General features: G+C 42.0%; 1 protein-coding gene across 1 annotated transcript in view; it reads left to right on the forward strand.

The window, feature by feature from the left end:
* Nucleotides 1-20678, forward strand: part of ZFC3H1 (zinc finger C3H1-type containing) — a 162035-nt gene that overhangs the window by 16613 nt on the left and 124744 nt on the right. Inside the window, exons 3-6 of the mRNA XM_073620040.1 lie at nt 6947-7008; nt 9610-9898; nt 10000-10220; nt 17447-17561. Coding sequence (XP_073476141.1) covers nt 6947-7008; nt 9610-9898; nt 10000-10220; nt 17447-17561 — 687 coding nt within the window. The remainder of the gene's footprint in view (nt 1-6946; nt 7009-9609; nt 9899-9999; nt 10221-17446; nt 17562-20678) is intronic.

Consider the following 20678-nt stretch of genomic DNA (forward strand, 5'->3'; position numbering starts at 1 on the left):
TATGTTACCAGCAAAGGTGGACCATGTCTGCAGTGTGGAAATATTTTAAAGTTTCTGATAAAGACCCCAAATTTGCAATCTGTACTCTTTGCTCAACAGAAATTTCAAGAGGTGGTACAGTGCCAAAGAATTTTTTTCAACAGGTTTGATACACCACCTGAAAACACGTCATCCAGTTCAGCATTCTGATTACAAGAAAACAGCGCCACTTTCCAAAAGTGCCTCAGGCTTAGCACCATCTGTGGCCACAGTGTTTGAAAAGGTTAAAAAATATGCAAGTGACAGTCCCAAAGCTCATGCCATTACAGCTAAAATTATGGAATTTATTGCATTGGACGACCAGCCATTCTCTGTTGTGGAGGACATTGCATTCCGTAGGCTCATGCAGCATAATGAGCCGCGTTCCTCACTACCAAGCAGGCGCTACTTTGCAGCTACCAGTCTACATGAATTGTTTAGCAGTGTTAGAAAACACTTTCAGGAGCTCATGACTACCGACCATCATAGCAATCAGTTTTACTACCGACATTTGGAATTCAGATGTCAGTCCAACGAGCATGCTCAGCCTGACAGCGCAGTGGATAGATGACAAATTTTCAATTGCAAAACATCCTACTTAACGCACCTGAGTTTGTTGGATCACATACTGCAGCAGCAATATCTGGTGCTTTAAAAACCATGTTTGACACTTGGCACGTTGAGAAGTCTAAAGTGCATTTGACTGTCCGAGATAATGCGCGGAACATGGCAAAGGCAATGGAGGACAGTGAACTTCAAAGCATGCTGTGAATGAAGGATTGCTGAGTCAGCGCACCATATCTGATATCGTATCAAAAGGAAGAAAAATTGTGGGTCACTTTTAAGCATTCTCCGCTTGCTTATTTCAGATTACAAGCTTTGCAGATGCAGTTTGGAATGGCACCGAAACAACTGCAGCAAGATGTAGCCACTCGTTGGAACAGCACCTACTATATGCTACAAAGTCTTTTTGAACAAAAGCGTGTTAGCTGCATACATTGCAGATTACGAGCTGCCAGCAACACTGAGTGCACATCAGTGGACGTTAGTTGAAAATAGTTTCTCTTCTATATCCATTTGAACAGTTAACAAAAAAAAAAGAAATAAGCTCAGATAATGCTTCCATTGCTGAAGTTATCCCCTTGGTTGCTGCACTGAAGCGTCTGCTTGGAAAAGAGGTAGAAACAGACCATGGCGTAAAAACGGCTAAAACCACTCTACTGGAGGCCGTTACCAACCGATTTCGAGCATTACTTTAATGTGGAGAAAAAGCAGTGTGCGCGGGAAATGATACTGCCACAAATGGAGGTGGTGGGAGCATCTAGTGAAGGAGTTTTGAGGTGTCGCACAGAGAAGTTAGAAAGGGTCGCATACAAGTGAAGAGGAACACACTCCCTCCATATCTGATGTTTGAAGAAATTTTACATGAATGCACCCCAATCCATAGCGGTGCCACAAGTGTAGCTGGACATTTATTTAGCTGAACAGCCAATTGCCAGAAGCGACAATCCCCTTGAGTACTGGCGCATCAACAAAGAACGTTTTCCCTTGCTTGCACGAAGATATTTATCTGCCCCAAGCACCAGTACAGAGAGTGAGAGACTATTCAGTCTAGCATCTCATATTCTTGATAAGAGAAACGTCTCTCCTGTGAGAAAGCTGAACAGCTTTTGTTCTTAAAGCGAAATCTGCCACTTTTACTGAAATAGATTTAAAAATCCGTAGCATAGACCAATTCATTTACCATGTTGAACATAGTAAATGAATTGGTATTGGACAATTGGAACATACAACATAATATGACTGACTTACCTAGTATGTTCCAATTGTCTAGTTGTGCCATTTGTTGGTTGTTAATTGTAGTTCTTCTACAGTTTTTTGCACTTCAATTTAAGAGAGAACTCCAGCTTTTGAACTACTGTACCATAGTTTGTTGCTGTTGGGCTAAACTATGTCTCTCCCTAAAGCTGTCAGCCCGCTGCATGTGCAAATGCAAAACTGTATGTTCTGTATCTGTGGCTGTCTACATACTACAGTACTATACCACACCGTGTTCCGGGTATGGGCAGTGACTTCCATAAACAGACAAGACTAGTCTACATTGCTTGCTGTGATTGGCTGAGCACCGCTGCTGTAGACTAGTCTGTGTTCCACTTCCAGGATGTCCCCACCCATACCCGGGGCCGGAACACAGTGCGGTCTACTTTATGACTAGTATGTATCTAACCCAGATACATACATGCACTTTTATATGGCACATCCAGCCGCTGACACCTTAGGGAGAGAGAACTGAATTATTAGTTCTGATGTAAGTTGGAAATTAATAAAATATAAAAGTCAGTCTTTGGCTTATTATTATTATTATTATTTACTATATATTTATTTTATGCCTGTTTTTATTTGGTATGGTGGTGCAATGTGCACTGACTGCAGTCTTATTTTATTTTTATCTTCTGTGTCCCCTGTCCAATTTTATGTGGGTTACTTTTTAGTAAAGTACTTTTTGACATTACTGGATTGTAGTTTTCTTTTTCTTCATAAAATTAATCAATAAGTTAAATATAAATAATATTACGAATGTAACACAATTTTGTATATCCAAAAATTTTTTTGTGTAATATTTAAAAAACAAAAAAACAAAAAACTATTTCGGTTTTGGTGCTGTTTCGGGATTAAGGAAGATTTATTTTCGGTATCTGTTCCGGCACCAAAAAACCCATTCCGTGCATCGCTATTATTCATGCTTCTTTAAAGTGGTATTAAACCCACAAAGTTAAAATGTAGTATATTGCAGCATATCAATGCTTAACCCCTTAGTGACAGCTTGTATAACAGTGTAAATTGTCTGCTGCCTCAAAATAACTCAACACACAGCCATTAATGTCTAAACCGCTGGCAACAAAAATGAATATGCCCCTAAATGAAAATGTCCAAATTGGGCCCAATCAGCCATTTTCCCTCCCCAGTGTCATGTGACTCGTTAGTGTTACGAGGTCTCAGGTATGAATAAATTTGGTGTTCTCATTCTCACATACTGATCACTGATGGTTAAACATGGCAAAGAACTCTGAGGGTCTGAAAAAAAAATATGTTGCTCTACATAAAGATGGCCTAGGCTATAAGATTCCCAAGACCCTGAAACTGAGCTGCAGCATGGTGGCCAAAACCATACAGCAGTTTAACAGGACAGGTTCAACTCAAAACAGGTCTTGCCATGGTCGACCATGAAGTTCAGTGCACGTGCTCAGCGTCGTATCCAGAGATTGTCTTTGGGAAATAGATGTATGAGTGCTGCCAGCATTGCTGCAGAGGTTAAAGGGGTGTGGGGGGGGGGGGGTCAGCCTGTCAGTGCTCAGACCATACGCCGCACACTGCATCAAACTGGTCTGCATGGCTGTCGTCCCAGAAGGAAGCCTCTTCTAAAGATGATGCACAAGAAAGCCTGCAAACAGTTTTCTGAAGACAAGCAGACTAAGGACATGGATTACTGGAACCATGTCCTGTGGTCTGATGAGACCAAGTTAAACTTATTTGGTTCTGATGGTGTCAAACATGTGGGGCGGCAACCAGGTGAGGCGTTCAAAGACAAGTGTGTCTTGCCTACAGTCAATCATGGTGGTGGGAGTGTCATGGTCTGGGGCTCCATGAGTGCTGCCGGCACTGGGGAGCTACAGTTCATTGAGAGAACCATGAATGCCAACATGTACTGTGACATACTGAAGCAGAGCATGATCCCCTCCCTTTGGAGACTGGGCCACAGGGCAGTATTCAAACATAACAACCCGATACACACCCCCAGGACGACCACTTCCTTGCTAAAGAAGCTGAGGGTAAAGGTGATAGACTGGCCAAGCATGTCTCCAGACCTAAACCCTATTGAGCATCTGTGGGGCATCCTCAAACAGAAGGTGGAGGAGTGCAAGGTCTCTAACATTTACCAGCTCCGTGATGTCATGAAGGAGTGGAAGAGGACTCCAGTGGCAACCTATGAAGCTCTGGTAAACTCCATGCCCAAGAGGGTTAAGGCAGTGCTGGAAAAAAATGGTGGTCACGCAAAATATTGACACTTTGGGCTCAGTTTGAACTTTTTCACTTAGGGGTATACTCACTTTTTTGTTGCCAGCGGTTTAGATATTAATGGCTGTGTTATTTTGAGGGGACAGCAAATTTACACTGTTATATAAGCTGTACACTCACTACTTTACATTGTAGCAAAGTGTAATTTCTTCAGTGTTGTCACATGAAAAGATATAAAATATTTGCAAAAATGTAAGGGGTGTACTCATTTTTTTTGAGATGCTGTATGTGTATGTTGTTTGTACCCATAGTAGGGCCTAGAAACACAATTGTGGGCATTTTTATAATTTTATTTTTCTATCCTGTCTAAAACACTTATACTGACCAAAGAAACCTTACCTTGACCCTAACACTGGCAACCTCTGTTTAGTTACTCTTTCTTTCTAATATAATTTTTTTTTTTTTTTTACACCTGGTTTTTATATCTTTTTCTCCTCCCATTCAGAAGTAGTAAACACAGGGGTGCAGGCGACACAGTGACTGATCACTGTGATAGCCAATCAAAGGCTGTCACATTGATCTGGTGACCCGTTCATTTTTGTGCTGAATCACACTGGACTACAGTAAACGTAGCTTGTACTACTTTAACTGGTTCCCGACCGGCTCCTGTAGATATACGTCGGCAGAATGGCACGGCTGCGCAAAGTACTGTACCCGTACGTTACTTTGAATTTGCCGCCGTGTACGCGCGACTGCCGCGATCTCCGTGAGACGGGTCCCGGGTCCCGCGGACTCTATCACCGCGGGGATACCCGCGATCGCCTCACGGAGAGGACGAACGGGGAGATGCCATTGTAAACAGCATCTCCCCGTTCTGCCTAATGACAGTGTCACTGGATCTCTGCTCCCTGTCATCGGAGCAGAGAGCAGTGACGTGCCACACACAGCCCATCCACCCTACAGTTAGAATCACTCCCCTAGGACATACTTAACCCCTCCCCGCCCCCTAGTGGTTAACCCCTTCTCTGCCAGTGTCATTTACACAGGAATCAGTGCATTTTTATAGCACTGATTGCTGTATAAATGACAATTTTCCCAAAAATGTCCGATGTGTCCGCCATAATGTTGCAGTCCCGATAAAAATCGCTGATCGCCGCCATTACTAGTAAAAAAAAAATTAATAAAAATGCCATAACTATCCCCTATTTTGTAAACGCTATAACTTTTGCGCAAACCAATCAAACGCTTATTGCGTTTTTTTGTTTACCAATATTATGTGGAAGAATACGTATCGGCCTAAACTGAGGAAAAAAATGTTTTTTATATATTTTTTGGGGATATTTATTATAGCAAAAAGTAAAAAATAAAGCTTTTTTTTTTTTTTCCAAAATTGACGCTCTTTTGTTTATAGCGCAAAAAATAAAAATTGCAGAGGTGATCAAATACCACCAAAAGAAAGATCTGTTTGTGGGAAAAAAGGGACGTCAATTTTGTTTTGGAGCCACGTCGCACGACCGCGCAATTGCCAGTTAAAGTGACGCAGTGCTGAATCGCAAAAAGTGCTCTGGTCAGGATGGGGGTAAATCCTTCTGGGGCTGAAGTGGTTAAAAAGCGCAGAGTAACAGGATTGCATGGTACTTTGGAGTGTCAATTTACCATTGACACCCGCTACAGATCCCAACTGCAGTGCGTTTTGAGTGCGAGAAGCAGGCATGGAAAGCAGATTTTAATGCACTGTTCTGGTGTGAACAGGTCTATATTAATATCTAAACTCAAACAAAAATTGTAATGTAATATAGTGCAGCTTCCAATTCCTTAGGTGAAGTGTGTTTGTTTTTTTTTTTGGGCAGCTTACATATTCTTCTACAGGCCTGCGGTTGGCAGCTGCTGTAAGGGCATCACATACTACTCCAAAGCAAAGGGGGGCTGCTCACCATAGTTAAAGCCAGGCAATTGAAGCATGTGTTAACCCTAAAAAATAAATGGATCCTGCTCCTTTAAAGCATGTTATGACACTGTGCTTGTCCTGTGTCATTTTGCCCCCTGTAACGCCTAAAAAAATGCGATTGCAATCTTGGCAGTGAAATTAGGTATTTGCAGCATTTATTTTTATAAATCGTACACAGAGGGGAATACCACAATAGGAGGCAGTGCTGGTGGTGTATACAGGTTAGAGTGTTTTAACAGCCACTCTAATGATCATTCCTGCATGGATCTTGGTCACAGGGTTAATTTTTGTTGTTTGGTATAGATATACCTACTGCAATATGCACACTTTAAAGCAGGCACAGGAAGCACTATTCTACCCAATGCTTTTCCAAAGGCCACAGAAATTGCTGAGTGAGTTTTGACTCCCTGAGGAAGTCTAAACCTATACAGAGCAATATACATGTGCACATCGTCCACCTTCATATGAAAGTGCTCAAGTACCTAGCATAGTTTGTCAGGCAATGTTGTGTTCTGTTTTTACCACACCCAGAACTATGCAATAGCAAAAAGGGGATTTAACCCAGACAAGTGTGTTGTTGCCACATCCCTATTGTAAAACAAGAGAAGAAAATCCCCCTTCGTTTGGACTTTGTAGGCAACCATCACACATAAGTAGGTCAAAAAATAATGTATATTTTTTTTTATCTGCTTATGTGTGAGTGTTGCCTACAAAGTTTCAACAAAGGGGGGTTTTCTTTTCTTGTTAGAACTATGCAATAGAACAGATAAAGACAACTTACAAGGTTAATTACTGTGGTGTGTGTTGTGTGTGTGGGGTTTTTTTTTTTTTTTTTTTTTTTTTTTTACATATGGCAAGCATTAGTATAATTTAACAGATGTTTCTAAAACTTGGTAACACACTAATATGTGCATTGCTAGAGTACTGTGTTTTGATTTGTGTGTTTTTCTTTTTTTTCCTCAGAGCTTGATGAAATTGATCAGGCAGTTACCCCTGAAAGCAACACTACAGATGACAAAAATGAGGTATGTCTTTTTCTGGAATAAATACTGAACAGAATCTCATGTAACCTAGCATAAAAGTATATTCACTTTTATACAAATTTTATCTTGGCCACGTAAGACTGCACTACAATGTTTTAGCTGTGCTGCTATTTATCAGCGTATAACACGCACCCTAGTTTTAAGAGGGAAGTTTCTGAAATAAACTTTCCACAACCCCCTGCACTCCTAGGAGACCCCTTGTCTCCTGGGACAGCACTGCCAGCATACTCTAAAGTTAAGAATAAATCACTGCCAGCCTCTTCTCATACACTGCTCCTCCTGCATTACTGTCATACAGTGGCTGCTGACTTTTCATGTTAAGACACTTGCCTGTCCACGAATCCAGCGGTGTCTTCACCCCAGCTGATTTTTCAATCGGCTCTCGTGTGCTGCTGCCGCCATTTCTTTTAGGGGAAGCCTTACCTTGCGGCTTCGCAGCCGGTTCCCTACTGCGCATCCGTGAAGTTCGCTTTGTCAATTGCTCAGCGGATGGCCAGCCGAACTTCCAGGTGGCTTTGCCACAATGAGAACTGCTGTAAGTGGGTATCTGTCATAGAAAGTTGCAGATGAGTGGTGACTGTTAATCGTAACAAATGAATGCAAAGGACCTGGGGGCCCTAGTAGAAGATGGGCTCAGCAATGGCATGCAATGCCAAGCTGCAGCTAACAAAGCAAACAGAATATTGGCATGCATTAAAAAGGGGATCAACTCCTGAGATAAAACGATAATTCTCCTGCTCTACAAGACTCTGGTCCGGCCGCACCTAGAGTATGCCGTTCAGTTCTGGGCACCAGTCCTCAGGAAGGGTGTACTGGAAATGGGGCGAGTACAAAGAAGGGCAACAAAGCTAATAAAGGGTCTGGAGGATCTTGGTTATTAGGAAAGGTTGCGAGCACTGAACTTATTCTCTCTGGGAGGGGATATGATTTAAATTTATAAATACAGTACTGGTGACTCCACAATAGGGATAAAACGTTTTAATGGAAGGTAGTTTAACAAGACTCGTGGCCACACCATTAAAATTAGAAGAAAAGAGGTTTAACCTTAAACTATGTAGAGGGTTCTTTACTGTAAGAGCGGCAAGGATGTGGAATTTCCTTCCACAGGTGGTGCTCTCAGCGGGGGGCATCGATAGTTTAAAAAACTATTCGATAAGCACCTGAACGACCACAACATACAGGGATATTCAATGTAATACTGACATATAATCGCTCACACAAGATGGACTTTTTTTTTTTTTCAACCTCGCCTGATATGTCTATGTAAGAGTTAGGGATCGTTCACACTGTTCTGTAATTGCTGTTTTTTTCTGCACTGAGTACAGCCAGTCACCTCCAAGGACACATTGAATACAATTGTTTTCTATGTACGCAGCTCACACCACAGTGAGAGAAAAATGCAGACTGGAAGATTTTCTGCTGTGTAGAGACGTGAATGAAGCATTTCTTTCTACGCTTCAAATAAAACTGGAAAAAAAAACCAAAAAAAAAAATAACGTTGCTATAAACTGAAATGTGCATCACACTGTCACCTCATGGCAGCTCACTGTAAGGCAAAACTGACAGCTACCCACACTATAAAAACAGTGTTTAATGTGCCCTGGAGAGAGTGAATCTCCTGAGCTCTGATACTGCAATGAGAAGGCAGGCTATGTGAGTCTCAACTCTGTGCTGTAAAGATGTAGAGAAGAGAGACTGCTATGTCCAGCTTCGCTCCTGGCTCCAGAAACCTTCAGCAGTGACTGTTGTTAGTTCCACCTATCAGACATGACCCCTTTTTGTAGTTTTGCACTGCAGTTGTGACAGATCCCCAATGCACTCACTCACAGCATTGTCTGTACCCTAAGAAGATTCTTCCGTTAGTAAGCACACATCATGCATTGTTACGTTCTCTAGCATCTAAACTTTCACCACAATGTCCACAATAGCTTCACTCAAAGTTCTCCTCATCTGTCTGCATTATATTCTCTGGCATCTATTCCATGTTGCATACTGCAGCTAAATCTACATGCACCTCTTTTCACGCTTATTTCTCTGTACAAGTAATGCCCCGTACACGAGATCAGACATTCCGACTACAAAATCCATGGATTTTTTTTCCGACGGATGTTGGCTCAAAACTTGTCTTGCTTACACACGGTCACACAAATCTTGTCGGAAATTCCGAACATCAAGAACGCGGTGACGTACGACAAGCCGAGAAAAATAAAGTTCAATAGCCAGTGCGGCTCTTCTGCTTGATTCTGAGCATACGTGGAACTTTGTGCGTCGGAATTGTGTACACACGATCTGAATTTACGACAAGGAATTTTGTTGAACACTTGAAACCCAGATCTCAAATTTTGTGTGGCGGAAATTCCGATCGTGCCTACACACGGTTGGAATTCCGACAACAAGCTCCCATCTAACATGAAAATCCGACCCTGTGTACAGGGGCATAACACCTCTGTATTCTGTGCTATCTAAAGAAGTTAAGGCTCTCTATTTTATTTATTCTATATAATTAGTAAGGGATTGGTAACTATCTGAATGTTTATCCTATAAAATATTAGTAGGATCTAACAAAGATTGGTTATTTTCCAGAACCCTGTCAGAGAGGAAGAGGAATTATCAGAGCTTCATTTGCGTCTTCTGGCTTTGCAGTCTGCAAGTAAAAAATGGCATCAAAAAGAACAAATGGTAATGAAAGAGGGCAAGGAAAAGCTATCGAAAGGCAAGGTAGACCCTCAGAAAGAGAAGGTCCAGACAGAGCCCCAAAAAGAGAAGGTCAAGACAGAGCCCCAGAAAGAAAAGACCAAAGCGGAGCCTCAGATTGAGAAGGGAGGCTCAAATTCCATTACATCACGTAAAGTCAGCAGTGCTGCTTATGCAGGTAATGCACAGTCTGGGCTTCTGAGAGGCTTTGGACTCGTGGTATACACAGCAGTAAATCATTTAATGAAGCTGCACACTGAATAGTTTGTTCTCTTATAGCGAAACAGGCACTCAGAAGACAACAAACAAAAGCATGGAAAAAGTTGCAACAACAGAAAGCTGAAGAAAAGCGCAGAGAGGAAGAGGATAAAAAGAAACAGGAAGAAGAAGAAAAAAGAAAACGAGAAGAAGAAATAAGAAAAATTCGAGACCTTTCCAACCAGGAGGAACAGTATAACAGGTTCATGAAGCTTGTAGGAGACAAGAGTAAACGGAGCAAGGTGTGTTTTTATGTAGGGCAGTATAATCAATACCACTGGTTTAGGCTTTGTATATCAAATGGTGGTGGGACCAAGGGATTACTTTAGTCTTGTGTGATAAAACGTTTTATGCAAAAACAATTTAGCCTAATTGTAGAGTACAGGGCACAGGATGAGTAGTCCTAGACTATGGTCTAGTAGGCCATTCCTAAAAGCTTTGCATTGCACCCTTATATAACTCCACCCAGTTTTTTTTTCTTTAGTATTTCACCTGACAATCAAGATCCAATTGCTTTATGGCCTCAGGGCTCAATAGCGGTTTCTGAATCAGTTGCCCTCGATGTATATCTTGGGAACCAGACCCCGCATCAATGGGGCAGGCCTGTATTGTTTGCTTTGGGCATTGCATCCTGTGTTAAGCACTCACCTTGGTACGCAATTCAACAAGTGTAATTAACAGCAGGGTGCTCAAGTTCAGGGCCGTGGTTCATTTCTTTGACACCCAGACCTTGGAGACCTGCTCGGGGTATACCCACCGTGGTAGATAAAGTTGGGTCTCCTTTGGCAACCTGCAGTGTGGATAAGGTTAGACAGATTTCCCTGTAATTTTGACTATGTCCTGTTTTAATGTGTGGGATGTAAATTCGTGTAGTATGTTTATCCCCCTCCTGCAAATATTTGTACTATGTTTGCCAAAGGTAACATTTTACGTTTTTTTTTTTTTTCTTGAACTTGGTGGGCTTTTTTACACACAACATTGCTGCTTGGGTGGTGATGTAGTTAAATGCCTTTTTGGCTGATGCACTTCACCCGCCATTTCCGCTGACAAGCATGTCTGTTCCTTGCTGCCTTCTGAAAAGAAACAGACAGGATATTGGTCAGCACCTGGTTTGTAGCAGCTCCTTTCCTGGACACACCCACCCCCCATCCATTTCATGAGTCCCCCCCAATAGGGTATCCCCTCCCTCAGCAATGGCAGAGACAAGGCACAGAAGAACTGAGGAAAAACAAAGCACTTAGGCCATAGATGGCACGAGAAGGAACCAGCAAAATCCTTAAGGTGATGGCTGTTCTGATTAACTGAAATAAGGTCCCCTGTTATCGCACCTCCCATTCCAGCGTGCATCAAATGGCCTATCCGACTAAGGCACATTTTACTGCAACTATGCTTTTATTTCTTATTCTGCCCATCTGGAGCCTTCTTCCCAAGGGCCCAAAAGTGCCTCTGTCTTTCTACTATTTGAATCTATTCAAGAATACGATCCTGATCCTCTAACCTCTTTCTGTGGATGCAGAAAAGGATCCTGCAAAGGAATATTTTATCCTTTTTCATTTTATGAGACACAAGCTAGGCTTCATATCACATGCTTTCTCCACAACTCTACTCTTTACTGAGGTATATCCCATGGGAAAGAAATTTAGTAGATTCTGACGTCTGTTCTCAAAGTTTTTCATGGTTTCTCTTGAAGTTTCCACCCTTTTTTTTTTTTTTTTTTTTTTTTTTTTTTTTTTTTAAGGGTTTGATTGACAGGTGCTTTGAGATCTTATTAAAGGCAACCTTGCTTTTGCTGGTCCTGCTTACAGCGTTTATGTCCATTTGTCAGACTGTAGCTAACGTGACTGGTCAAATAAACAGAGAAGACAATCCTGCATTTGGGGACCTTGTTTTTTGGGAAAAAAATGCAGCTTAGGTCTTCGGCACTGCTATTCTGCTATTCTATTTATATTGATGTTTTGGAGTATTATTTGTCAGGTCTTAAGGATGACACAGCTCTATATGCACATGAGCAATATTTTGTAGATAAAGGCTTGGACTGCTGAGCCTGCTTGTACAAGGTGTCTTTATTTTATTGTACATCAAGGGACACAGAGCCTTTCATATTAATGATAGGGTTATGCTGTCATAACCCCTCCCCATTAGGCAAAACTACAGTTTCTTTGCTATTTTTTTAGGTGAGGGTCATGTGTCTGCATTAAAGTATAGCTAGAATCCAGTGTTAATTTTGGCAGCAAATTGCGATTTAGTCTTAGGACTAAAATGGCATTTTAATTTTAGTCCCCTTTTAGTCTTCTGCAATTTTTTTTTTTTTTTTTAGTCTTATTTATTCGACTAAATCTCCAGTACATTAAAATCAAATGGGTGTTATTTTAAATTGTAATGCATTAGTTAATATTTCTCTACAATTTCTAAACTTTTATATACTGCTGGAGGGAAAAATCTAAAAAATCTATACTAAATGCTAAATTCTAATATACTATTTTATGGTATTGAGGTATTAACATGCAGTACAGACCAGTGTTAATTTTGAAGTCAAATTTAAATTTAATTTTAGTCTTGGTCTTTTGACTAAAATGCCATTTTAGTTGTATTTTAGTCGACTAAAATGTTATAGTTGACAAAATTGTCACTCCCAGATTCTCAGTTTAGTCTGGGATTTTACCGGAGCCTTTTCCTATGGCTTTTAGAGGAATGGTACCTAGACCCTGCAATGGGTAAGTAAGGGCTGGCCCCTCAACATGCTGACCGGCACTTGACCCTTTGAAGCAGGACCCTGCACAATGATGTATTGGTTTGTGGACTGGAAGGTTGCTATACAGATCCAAGACATTGATCCCCTGCTGTCGAGTCCTTAAAAGCCGGTTAGGGGCAGAGCATACTGTGATGGGTGAAGATTAAACCTTATAGGGATCCTGCAGCATAGACAGGTGAGTGCTGTGGGCAACACTAGTGTACCTTCTTCTTTTTTTTTTTTTTTTTTTCCTCATTTACTGACTTAGTGGTTCACTGGTTGTACTGTAGCTTCCTGCCCCAAGTGTTGCATGTAGGGGAGCTTGAGGGCAGTCTAGGAGACTCTAAGTGCCAAATGCATAAGGTGGAAAGTGTTTCTTCGCCCCCTTCTGGCCTGCACCAGCAGTACAGCGGTGTTACTAGTGGCAGGAGCACCCTGGTGGCATGTTTGTGGCAGTAGAAGGGGGAGACTGCTCAGTGGATGCACTACCTGAAACGGGGCTTTGGTGGGACTACAGGTCACAGCAGTACGGTGGCCCTAGACTCTACATGTCGCTGCAGAGCTTTGGCTGTGGGACTACAGGTCACAGTATTGGAAGGCCAATCCATGCCACTTTTCCTTGTGGGGTCAGGGGACACTGCCAGATTTAGGGGAAATCTCCTGCGGTAACCAGCGCACTTGTGCTGCTTAGCTCAGTGCGCTTAGTTGACCTGAACAGCTGTACCTATATGCGTGTCAGCATTGCTGTGTCTTATGAATGGCAGAGAGGAGGTGATGTGGTGGGTCAGGTGTCCCAAAATTTTTGTTTTGAGTCTGCAAGATCCAATATAGCTTCTCTCAGATCAGGGAAATTCCTGGCATCCGTGGACATCAAAATGCCTATACTCACATTCCCCCTTTATCACACACCAACTTTCTAAACTTGATGTGGGGGCGGTGTATAAAACTGGTTGCAGTTCCTAAAATTTGTACTTGATATTTATGTTCCACCCCTTGAATTAAGGCTGAAATTCTGCACTTCAAATTCATTTGGATTGTTTTGTTTTTAAGCTTTATTCTGGTGGCATACAGAGCCAAAAGTATGAATTGTGCCTGTGTCCAAATATAATATGGATCTAACTGTAGACAACCTGCTACTGAACAATTCTTCAGCCTTAGTTTTTGTCTTCTGACGTTCAAAGGATGATTTAGCTCCTTCATGCTTTTGGATGAGCGATCATCTTTAAAACCTCTTCCCTCCAGCCTTCCACTGCCTAGAGTATTGAACTAATTCTAGGTACAGAACAAACCAAAAACTACCTGATGTGTGTGTATAATGTAGAAAATGACAGGAGGTCATTAGAATGCAATGTGTATAACCTTATAGGGCAATGCAGAATTGGCACAAAAATACAAAATGATTGAACAGATGTACAACTGTTCTCATTATAGGGAGACGATAACCAGACAGCAAGTATGTCTTTAGTTGCCGTTGGTCAATCTTTCTGCTTGGAGTGGAAATGTATATGGGGTAGGTCAGTATCCTGATTTAAAGATTTGTTTAAAGAAAGCACATAGCAAATGGCGGCTTCTTGCAGTGCAGATATAGTTATAATATGGGGTGGGGGCATGGCTACATCTCTTGCCCGCATGTGACATTATTTGTGTGTCATGACGTAAATGTCATGCATCGTCTGACATAAATAACAGTCCAGGCATCAGAACAGATCCAAACAATGTCCTGATGCATAATCTTCAATTAAATGCAATCCTCATGTGAAGTATATGCTCTCGAGTGGCCAGAAAATATTACATCCTCCTACCTCCCTATAATATGGGGGGAGCTATATTTGCCCTTAAGACTTCCTAAAACATTTTTCAAACACGTTTGAAACGATATTTTTACTACATAGGGGACCTTCAGACACTGTCACACTTCACAGTACCCATTTGTTTGCTACTCTGTTACAAATAGTAGAAATGTAAATCCTTCATTGGGACCATATAGTGACCGGGACCCCTGGCTAAAAATCCATTTTGTCTGTTTTTGATGAGGGCAGTTGTAAATCTGTTCCATCATTTTGTATTTTTGCACTGATTCTGTATTTCCCCTTAAGATTATAAACCTGACATTCTTATGCTTTCATTTTCTACATTTATAGATTTTTAGACATCTGAATAATGGTGAAGTTTTGTATCCTAGTGGGTATAGCGCACCCCTGCTGTTTCTCTATTTATTTTAGATACAACCCAGGCTGAGATTTTCCTTCCACAGGTAAAGATTGCTTCTCTAAGATCTAATTATTGGACTTTCAGATCAACCAGGCACCTGTTGACTCCCTTCTGGGCCTCATGGTGGCCTCTTTCGAGGCAGTTCTCTTTGCTCTATTCTATTCAGACTCTTACAGCTCAACATTATCATGACATGGGACAAACAGAATTGCTCACTACTTTTGTCCAGCTATCCAAAAACTATCCCTGGGATAGTGAATTTCCAGCTTTGCCTTTTAAGATCCTGTGAATAGTTTCCTTTCACTGGGAGGTGCTAATGACAGACTCCATCCTGTAAGGATGGGGCTGGATCTACAATTCTCCAGTGGTCTAGGGCACCTGGTCCCCACAGGCATTGATGCCCCCATTCAATGTTTTGTCACAGAGAGCCCTAACTTTCCTGTACTGGACCCATCTTTCTACAGTCACACAGTAAGAGAATGGTCTGATAATGCCACGGCTGTAGACCACATAAACCACCAAGGGGAAAATTGGACGTCAGAAAGATCTGAGAAGTCAAAGCTTTTTAACTCTTGGGTGTGTTTAACACCCATGGCCAGCTACATACTTAAAAATTGGCAGGAGGATTTCTTTGCAAGATGGAGGTAGAGAAAAAATTACACTAAATTTGCCCAACAGAACTTTGCATGCATACTCTGTCTCATGGCAGACGAGCCTTGGCCTAGACCAAACAAGCCAGATTAATCACAAAGCGCTCTACTCCTTTTGTTTCTTAGTCGCTGGCTTTAAAATCCTGGCTATTAAAACCCATGTCCTAAAAGAGGAATTACTGATTCTTTAATTCACGCTTTGCTCAGAGTAAAAAAAATCTGCTCTTGTATTGCCTGTTTTGGCTTGTGGTAAAGCAGGCTTCTCAGCACTTAAATTATTCTATTCCTCACATCCTCCCCTTTTTCCATTCTGGCCTAGAACAGCATCTGGCTCTTAGGGCAGAAATCTGTCCCTTTAGAGTATTATCAATTCTGTTCCAGGGACCTTTGGCTTCATTTGCTCTTGTAAAGACTTTTATACAAGGTGTGGCGCATCTTTATCCGCTACTTCAACCGCTGGTGTCTCTATGGGATTTATATCTGGTGCTTTCATTTTTCCAAAAACCTCTTTAAACCAATCTGGGATATCCCCTTGAAGGATTTCACCAGTAAAGTGGCTTTTTTGTTTGCCTTTTACCTCTGTCAGGTGAGTTTCCAAGTTGGCAGCTTCTTCTCATAAAGGACTTGTTCATATCTTTCTTAGACTTTGACAGTTGCTTTGAACAGCAAATTCTATTTTGTCCTCCCTGAAGGTCCCAAGAAGGATCATCCTGCCGCCTTTTCTACCATAGCTAGGTGGCTCAGGCAACTCATTTCCAGGGGTCATGCCCCAAAAAATGGGAAGGGGGGGGGGGGTGGATTTGTTGTGTGGTGGTTTTTTTTTTTTTTTTTTTTTTTTGGCTTTTCAACATGAAGCATCTGTTTCACAGGTTTGCAATGCCACCACCTGGTTTTCTGTTCCTACCTTCTTGAAAATTTACTGGGTGGATCTCGAGGTCTCTGCTGATGTGGGCTTCAGCCATAAGGTGCTTCAAGCTGTCATCCTGAGCGTTTGGGGTCTGTTGACCCTTTTCTGTGGGCATAATTGCCTTTTGTTTGCTATTGTTGCCCACCCCTCAGTTTACTGTACTGCTCGGGGACCTACCCTAGTCTAAGACTATACATCCTGTGTCCTGTACTATATGATTAGGATGTAAGAATTTTGATTTGCCTTTAGGGCCAGTTCACACCATAGAAACGCAGTCCGGATGCGTTCCAGGTCCTTTTCTGCATGCACGTTTTTAATGCGTTCCAGTGCGTTTTTGATGCAGCCCAGTGCTTTTTTTTTTTTTTTTTTTTTTCCCCCTCTTTTTTTCTTAACCTTAAATAAGGACAAGTGTGTTGCAGTGCGTTCTTGGTGCATTTAGATGCGTTCTGGTGCGTTGCAGTGCATTTTTGATGCGTTTTACAGCATTCCAGTACAGTCCGGTGCAGAAAAAATGCAGCATGTTCTACTTTTTTTTTTTTTTTTTTTTTTTTTACTGGAACGCACAGGAACTGACTGCACTGTAGTGAACTGTGCAATTGAAAACCATATAACCTACTTTCTATGCGTTTTTGATGCAGAAAAAAACGCACTGGACTGCATGTGGTGTGAAATGGCCCTTAAAGTGCATGCATATCCTGAAGTACAGTACAAGAAACTGATCCTTCCCCCTGTGTTCCCCTTTATTGCTTGCTGTAAAACTGGAGTCCCATGAGGTTGGTGAGGTTATTTGAGGTGCAGGGGGGAGAAGATCCTTGGCAAAGCTTTTGCCAGTGTACAAGCACCTGAAGGTAACGGCATATAACCCATGGTTAATGACTACTCTTCCTTTATTGTGTACAGTACTCCAAGGTATGAAATTAAACACTGTTTGTTTTTAATTTTCAATCCCTTTTTTTTTTTTCCTTTCAGTCTTTCGATGCAGATCAGAAACGATCGGAAAAACTTGACAACTCTGGATGTGTTTACCAGTATGACAACTATGAGGAGGTTGCAATGGACACAGACAGTGAAACAAATTCTCCAGGTAAATTTTTACTTCTCATATGATAGCTGGGAAATGCTGATGTTTTTGCAGCCTCCAGGACAAGCAACATACAGTATAAAGCAACCTGTTCACCCCTGATGCTCCAGACTACCAGTCCTCTTTTTTGCAATTTTACAGTACTTAGTTGGCTGATAATGAATAAGATAACACCCCCTGTGTGTCTGAGGTCTTGCCTCGACACCTGGTTATAGATGACAGAGAAATAGGACTGAGCCAGTGAGTGCTGCTGCTAGTTTCTAATCTACATACCTATTTAACAGAAATAAGGAAGAGTGTAAAATGTGAAGGTGATATCAAACCTAAAGTGGAGCTTTGCTCAGACTATATACATGAAAATATTTACTTATTCTTAAACCCCTTAATCCCCAGTGGTGTTTTAAATTGCCTCTAGCAGAGCAGCTATTCTTCCCTATACCATTTTAAAATGGCACTGGGAATTGGGGTCTCAGTTGGGGTTCAGGTAAGGCCATGACCGCAAAAAGCCTAGGTACAACAATCAGCTCCTGGGCTTCTGATGCTTCGACAGATCACTCTAAGGCTCCATTCACACTTATGCGCTTTTTGATGCTTTTTGCATTTTGCAGAAATGCAGGGAATTTTTTTTTTTTTTTAACATGGGCACCTATGGAACATCTATGCGTTTTGTTTTTTTTTGGAAATGGTCAGGGAATTTTTATTTATTTATTTTTTTTACATTCCCTGTATATAGCTGGTTGCAAAGGAGTGGGCCGGGAAGCCGGCCGCCACGTCCTCAACAACTGATAAGTCGTTGGCTGTCAGCGGGCCTGACCGCTGCATGTATCTAAAAAAAAAAATATATATAAAATATGCCGCCCCCCTCCCCCCCAGACAAGACGATTTGAAGGGGCCATGCCAAAATGAGAGAGCGTGAGTTTCTCCCCGCCCCCATACCAGACACTTATCCGAGCATGCAGCCTGGTAAGTCAGTAAAGAGGGGATGAGCAAGTGCCGCCCCCCTCCTGAACCACACCAGGCCGCATGCCCTCAATATGGCGGTGTGGCTCTGCGCCTCCAACCCTAAAGCACCTTGCCCCCATGCTGATGGGGACAAGGGCCTCTTCCCGATAACCCTGGCCGGTAGTTGCCGGGGGCTTATCAGAATCTGGAAGCCCCCCGTGAATGGGTATTGGGTAAATCGTACCCCTACCCTTTAACCCCAAAAAGCAGCGAAATGTAAAAAAAAAAAAGGCCCGAGCCATCTTCGTCACCGCTGGTCCCCGATAAAAACAAAAAAGGCCACTTTTGTCCTGATGCTGTTCTCCTCCGCATGGCCCCTCCCTTTCCTGACCTGCCGGGCTGCATGCTCGGATAAGGGTCTGGTATGGTCTTTTGGGGGGGGGCAAGCTTCCTTCTTTTTTTTTTTTTTTTTTTTTTTTTTTTTTTTTTTTTTTTCTTTTTTTGCAGCCAGCTATATACAGTGAATGTACAAAAAAAAAAAAAAAATAGCACTGCAGAAACGCTCAAAAGCAACATGCATAGATGTGAATCGGGGCTAAAGATACGCAGTGTAAAAATGATTGTAAACATCGTAAGTCCCATTTCCATGCTGTAAGTCAGTACAGCAGTGATTTGTTTTTAGTGATCTGTTGCTTATGAGGATGGCAACAATGGCTTTAACTCTTCCCTGCTCTAGCTTAACTGCTTTAGCTCTCACACCAGTTCACCCCCTATGGACCAGAGCAGTTTTTACATTTTTGCTGTGGACCTGTTCTGCAAAAACGTTGCCATTACTAAAGATAACAAGGCAATACATATATTGTTCAAAGTGGTGTTTCAGTCGTTTTTAAGTTCTTAAAAGTCAGCAGCTACAAAAAAGCGATGCTGTGGCCTCACCCCCTCCGTTGGCACCGGCATTGTAAGTGTGGGCACCCAGCTGTGACAGCTTGCGGCTTCACAGCCAGATGGGCACTGCACATGCGCCAGTCACGCTGCGCCTTCTCAGTAGCCGGGCAATCTTCTGGGACCTGTGACGTGTCCCAGAAGATTGCAGGGAGGGTTAGGAGGAGTCACCTAGGCGGCGAGAGCGGAAGTGGAAGTTGGGTACCTGTCAAAACTATGTACCCGCTGCCCCCCTCCCCCCAAAAAATGACATGCCAAATGTGGCATGTAAGTGGGCGAGGAGTGCTTAAAGCGGAAGTTCCACTGTTGGGTGGCACTCTGCTTTAAGGACAAACAAGATTTTTCATGAGGTCTTGCGACAATGATTTGATATTTTAATTTTTTTTTGCAATCCTTCGGCAATAAAATGCATGTAAACTAAACTCCTTTTTTTTGAGCAGTGTTAATTTAAAATTGGTATTACTGCACATGTGTACATTTTATTCTGTAATTTGTCCTTTTTAAAATGACACGAAAATTATGATTCTGGTACCAAGTATTGTAAAGTTATTTAGAAATATTAAATAAATCTGTTAGGCCTAAATGTTCCTCTGTTTAAAGCCTTAGTGCCGGTTCACACAGGGGCGGCACGACTTGCAGGTCGCCTCAGCGAGGCGACCTGCAAACGACTTCCGAGGCGACTTGCAAAACGACTTCTGCATAGAAGTCTATGCAAGTCGCTCCCAAAGTAGTACAGGAACCTTTTTCTAAGTCGGAGCGACTTGCGTCGCTCCTATTAGAACGGTTCCGTAGCACAGAACGGGAGGCGACTTGTCAGGCGACTAGGTCGCCTGACAAGTCGCCCCTGTGTGAACCGAGCCTTATGTACACTGCTGCTGGTAAACGGACATTTAGGAGCAGTTGGGCATTTTTTTTTTCAACTGCTCTTGTACTGTTATCTTATGTGTACATGTACACAGGGTCATTTATAGTTGTTTCTAGGCAGTTGAGTTTAGAGGCTTTTTTTTTTTTTTTAAATGCAAAAAAAGGGTTCAGAAGCTGAGTTTCGAGGCAATTCAAGCATCAAACGCTTCTAAACGCAGTAACTCGTGTTTTGTTTACAGGCTTTTTTCATTTTTGCCTATTTTGAAGAATAAAAAAAAAAAAAAAAGAGAGCTTCTAAATGCAAACGCGGCAAAACTGACGTTTTAAACATGGATTACCATCTGTCAAGCTAAATCACTCAGTAGAGGTTGT

Source organism: Aquarana catesbeiana, linkage group LG03, assembly GCF_042186555.1.
Source record: "Aquarana catesbeiana isolate 2022-GZ linkage group LG03, ASM4218655v1, whole genome shotgun sequence".
NCBI lineage: Eukaryota > Metazoa > Chordata > Amphibia > Anura > Ranidae > Aquarana > Aquarana catesbeiana.